The sequence below is a fragment of the Notothenia coriiceps genome, unplaced genomic scaffold (assembly GCF_000735185.1).
Source record: "Notothenia coriiceps isolate Sejong01 unplaced genomic scaffold, NC01 NC01_scaffold00011010, whole genome shotgun sequence".
NCBI classification, from domain to species: Eukaryota; Metazoa; Chordata; class Actinopteri; order Perciformes; family Nototheniidae; genus Notothenia; species Notothenia coriiceps.
Window position 1 is genome coordinate 205,339 of NW_011343711.1, and position 5,989 is coordinate 211,327.

Sequence of the window (5,989 nt, forward strand, 5' to 3'; positions counted from 1 at the left end):
CACACACACACACACACACACACACACACACACACACACACACACACACACACACACACACACACACACACACACACACAGTCATACAGAAGAGAAGGTGTCGGGCACAAAATGAATTAGCGCACTGTAATTAATAGCTTAATCAATAGAATCATGCACAAATCAAGTAAACAAGGCACTCGATGAGTCAGATTAGTGATTTGACAACTCATTATGAACAACCAATTAATCAAACACACACGCACACAAACACACATTCACTTACCTTCTAAATGCTCATATTTCAAAAACAAAAAAAAGTGTATATTATAATAACCAATATCTTTGTTGCTCTCCGTGATCTTGAGAGATAATGCACTCCCAGGCTTGATGTCTTTTTAGCTTGTATGCATGGAGAAAACATGTTATTATTCCATTAGCTTTTATAACACAGTTAGGTCACATTACTGTATATCTACTGTATGTATTTCATTTTTTTACCACCTATGTTAATGTCCCTCCCTATCTCTCTTTTGCTCTTCATCACCATCTCTCTCTCTGTTTCAGTTCAATGAGACTGGAAGGGGAAGCGAGTGTAGCCAGGCCATTATGTTGGTGACAGATGGGGCAGTGGACACATATGATGCCATCTTTGCCAAGTACAACTGGCCAGACAGAAAGGTAATGTATTAAACACACACACACACACACACACACACACACACACACACACACACACACACACACACACACACGCACACGCACACGCACACGCACACACACACCACATTCTTGTACAATTGGGTCCACTACTAAAATAAAGTGAGATCAGCTTAGTTCAATGTCTTATTACCTCTTGTTCACAACTTCATTAACCTCTAACCTGTTCTTCCAATGGAGAGCAGTGTACTTATGCCCTCCTGTGGCTATGAATTACTTTTTAAACTGTGAGGGCTGTCTGTCAGAAATGTGGAATTAGAAAGTACATCAATTTGACACAATTTAAAGGGATACCAAGGGTAAAAGTATGTACGGGGTAAAGGTTTACATGGTTGTCACATTGATAACACATTCTTAAAAAGTATTCTAACTACATCAGAAATACAGTTTCTAGAGAGATATTACGCATTAAATCTGACCAAAAGGATTGAGAGAAAGGCTAGCAGGATCAGTGTTTACCATTGTTTTGGTCACAATTCAGGGCATGTTTTTGACAAGTATTAGTATTTGCCTCAGTTGTTCTACAAAGTTTTAAAAGCAGAAGATATTGAGCTAACCCAGTATGGGGTTCTTTCAGAGACCTTTAAGACAGAGTTAAATATGGCCCTGTCTCTGAGGACTGAGCTTTCTCTCCGCTGTCCTGCAAGGTAATTGGGGTGCTCTTCTGACAGGCCATTGCATGAAATGGTGGGAGAGCGAGTCAGGAGATGGAGGGAAGAAAAAGGGTTATTCTTAGGTCATTCTCCATTTGTAAAAGAAAGCCTACGGGGTCTTCACCGTTAATAGGTTGAGGATGGAAGTGCCATGCTTAAGGCAATGGTAGATGAACACACGCAAAACACACATTGTGTATACATGCATATGAACTTCCATTGTCCATTGTCTGATGTCACATTATTATTTCATTGTAATCTTCATTCTGTTAGCGTATATGTTTTTGCATTTATATGGGTGCTGATGTGTTACCATAAAGGCTGCATTTGTTTTGTCATGTGTGTGCGTATGCTGTCGAAAATGCTTGCACCCCCCTCCAACCTCACTCCCGCCTCAAGGCTGAACAGCAGTGAGTGGAGAAGGGACAAGGCTGCTAGATAGTTCCATTTAGAAGAAGCCCCGCTGATAATGGAAGTCTTCGGTCTCTGTCACTCTCTCCAGTCGCTCTCTCTCCCCACTGCTGGTTTTTAATGGCTTTCTCCCAAACACCCTTATAGCCTCACCACTGTATAGCATCACACTGAGAATATAGGCATTCTTTGCGAAAACTGTTATTGAATGTCTGCATGCAGATGGCATTTATTCAAAAGACGAAACAAAAGATCATAAAGAAAGTGTTTCAGGGAAAAATAATGTATTCTGAAAAAGAAACACTGGAGAACTTGAAATATATTACGTAATGAGATTATTTTTCATGTTACACCAGTGATTGTTTTCAGAGAGATCAGATAACCGCCTTTAGTATATAAATACTGTTGCTATAATGTATATTTATTTTGCTCTCCAAACCCTTTATTTTATTTAAACAAATTAGTGACTCTGTCTTTTAGCTAACTTAAAACGTGTGTGTGTTACTGATCCAAATAACTAAGTTAAAACAAAGGATACAAGTATCAGACATACATACAACCTAATGCTGACATAAAGCTTACACATTTTAGATGGATTTGTGTTTAGTCTTCATTTTATTATATTATACGTTTTGCTTGAATGTTTTCATGTCAGATGAAAGCTGGTCTCACTTGGTCACACTTTATATTTCAGGTTTTCGTTTTGCAGAACAGTACAGAATATTTAAGCTGAATTGAAGAAAAAAAACAGTGCTACAAACAGGCAGAGAATATTATTTTTAAGAGCACTGATTACAGAACTTATGGGTGACCCAAAGGCTATTTTAATATTATGCAATGCATCTACCTTTGACTGAAAAGGGAGTTGTCCAAATCTTAAAAGGATAAAAAATACCCAGCTACAGTGCCTTGCAGTTAAGATCAGGAACAAAGTACATTTAAGTGGACATTTGACAGAGCAGCACCCTCATGCAGGCGCTACCGCAGCATCTGGACTAAAACCACCAGACTCAGGGACAGTTTCATCCCACAGGCAATAAGACTGTTAAACACCTGAACTTGAAACAACATCCATAATATTAATCTGGCTGCTACTTTAAAATTATTTATCTATTTACCTAATATAGCATTCCAATAACTTGCATATAGACTCTTATTGCACTATTTCACTTTTTTAAAACAATTTTTCTTTTTGTATTTACTATTTACTTGCACTATATTTTCCTGTTTATCTGTGTTCTGTGTTGCACTGCTGGAGAAGCCTGTGACCTAAGATTTTCATCAGGATAACTACACTGTAGCTATGTTCGTATGACTAAATAAAGAACCTTGATATTGACCTCCCTCAAAAAGGCAATAATAAATGGCGGTAATTTGGGAGTCCCAGATCTTTTACATGTCCTAGTAATATTATAGAAACACCTGGACAGCATTGATTAGAACAATATTGGTGGTCTCCATTTCCTGGAGCACCACATTTCTTTAGCTCAGGAGCGTAGCCTAGCAAAGTTTGCGAGACAAATTCCATAAAAATAATGTGTGGGCAGCTTTGCTTTTATAAAACATTTTTGGGAGATATAGCAAGACATCTTTTTTGGGCTGTAATGAGTCACATGCATTTTAGATGGGCGCCATTGCACCCAAATCCCTGCACAGGCCAGCACTGATTGAGGGGACTTGTTTTGTATCCATAAACACAACTGGGGGCCTTCTTACTGAGGCAAGGGGAAGCTAACCCTGCCAACCTTTGAAAGATGCTCCATAGTGTGTGCTTTTACCAGCATGGACTGACCTTGAAGGTGATGGACAGTTACTGTAAGAAAAATGTTGGCTATGTGTACTTACCTCTGCCTTAGAGATTGATATGGTGGGCTGGAAAACAACCTTGCCCATACCTGCTGGTGCACATTATTTTGTGCACTGCCCATATTTTGCCGACATTGTTGCTTTTGAACCAATAATGAAGGGCTAACCATAACCATAGAGACATTAGACTTGGTGAAAGGCAAAGTATGTCCTTTAATAATAATAATACTGTAGAGTGGAAGAAAAAAAACAATGCTACAAACAGGCAGAGAATATTATTTTTAAGAGCACTGATTACAGAACTGGGTGACCAAAAGGCTATTTTAATATTATGCAATGCATCTACCTTTGACTGAAAAGAGAGTTGTCCACATCTTAAAAGGATAACAAATACCCAGCTACAGTGCCTTGCAGTTAAGATCAGGAACAAAGTAAATGGAAATGTACTGGACAATACTGTACATGTCTTACACACAGCTCAAACTGCTCTAATAAAATCAGTCTAAAAATATTAGATTGATTTTCAGATTAAAATATTATTATATTACAAACTAAGAGCCTGATTAAAATATGATTAATTCTTGAATCTTTGCCAAGACTGATAAAGTTGGACATATTTAATAATTTCATGGATCACCTGCTTTTAGCAATAGTAGAACAAAAGCAGACTTTAAGATAAGAAGTTAATTAAAACCAAAACACCAATTTAAAAGATGTGTGACATTCAGCTGCTATTTTAAGAAAAGTATTTTTCAGGGTAATTTCATGAAGTTCTATAGCTTGAATGCCTTGTACGTACCACTGTGGTAAACAACATACAACAACATATATTTCTCTAAATCAATATCTATAAAATCCAACACTTTAATCCAAGAATAATTCATAAAGTGCTTCGGCTCATCCATCAGACAGTGCCTATATATAAACTAAACAATACCCTTTCAGGAATCAGCCCTAGATTGTTGCGTTTTGCATTAGACCATTAACATAAGAGCAATTAGCCACGATCACAATGTTTTAAAATATACATTTAACACACAGTTACGGATATTCATTCATTCATGGTGTCAAAAGACACCTAACACAAGTACTTACAGTCTTAATACATTTGTCAACGTTTTTGCGAATGTTTTCACTGGAGAATATATTATTAACTTATTGGGTAAAGTGCTGATTACATAATGTAGGAGCATGAAAAAAAATATTTTTTAGGGTGTCTGTGTATGCATGGATACACAGATGTGTGCGTCGATGCATTTTTATTCCAGCCTATGTAAAATGTGTGCAGTCAAGTAGGATGAAGATTGCATGCTGCGGCTCCAGCCCCAACTAGATTTTAACTTCAGCTTCCTTAACTCAGCTGTAAACCTCGTTCATATTTAATAACCTGCCGGCTGTAGTTTGATCTCTGTCTTGGCTAACAGTGAAGGAAAACATATAACTATAAACAGAAGATCACACTGATACACCATTTACCCGAAGCCATGTTGTGCTTTTCTGTCACTCTGGCAATGAAGTTATTATGAAAAGAGAATGATTCTGATCTAGAATCTAGATAACGCGGGTTGCTTTAAGATGACAACTGTACTTATTCACAGTCAAACCTTTTTTCAGTTGATAATAGAACACAACTGGAGAATGCAATTCCTGAAGAAATTGCTAGTGGGAATGCTTTATGCTGAAAATCTGACGCTAAACTGTTGAAATGTAATGTGTAAGAAAAAAAGTGAATAATTTAGATTGAAATGATACATGAACACTGGGGGCTTGAATGTGTGATGAGAGAAGAAAATAAAGTGAAAAGGCTTGGAATAGCAGCAGAATATTTGAACCGCAAACTTCTGAACTAACTTGATGGCGAATGATCTGTCGCCATGGCAACGGCATTTGATGACACCTCATAATACGCTTAAATGCGTTGATGGCTGCATTGTTATCAAACCTGTGAAGTTTTGGGCTGTTTGGAGTATTTTCACTGAAGTTATGAGAAAACCGTGTTTCAAGGCGAGCATTGTGTTGCCATGGCAACGGCATTTGAAGAAATCTCAAAACTGTCCCGTAGATGTCTTCACGGCTGGACTGTTAGCACACTTGTGAAGTTTGAGCACTTTTTGAACATTTGCATAGGAGTTATAGCGACATCATGTTTTATGGCGAGGGATGCGTTTCCATGGAAACGGCATATGGTGAGATCTCAAATTTTGCGTAGAGCTGTTGAGGCATGGACCAGTGATATACAAGTGAAGATTGGGGGACGATTGGTGTCCATTGGACTTATAGCGACATCATGTTTTATGGCGAGGGATGCGTGTCAAGGAAGTTGAGTATCTGAAGTGTAATTTTTGTGTACTTTCGGGTTAATAATGCTGTTGAGGCATGGACCGGTGATATACAAGTGAAGATTGGGGGGACGATTGGAC

At 38.0% G+C, this 5,989-nt stretch overlaps 1 protein-coding gene across 1 annotated transcript in view; it reads left to right on the top strand.

Annotated features, from left to right (window-relative positions):
- Positions 1 to 5,989, top strand: part of cacna2d3a (calcium channel, voltage-dependent, alpha 2/delta subunit 3a) — an 87,721-nt gene that overhangs the window by 34,588 nt on the left and 47,144 nt on the right. The window contains exon 7 of the mRNA XM_010772247.1: positions 547 to 660. Within this exon, the coding sequence (XP_010770549.1) occupies positions 547 to 660 (114 nt within the window). The remainder of the gene's footprint in view (positions 1 to 546; positions 661 to 5,989) is intronic.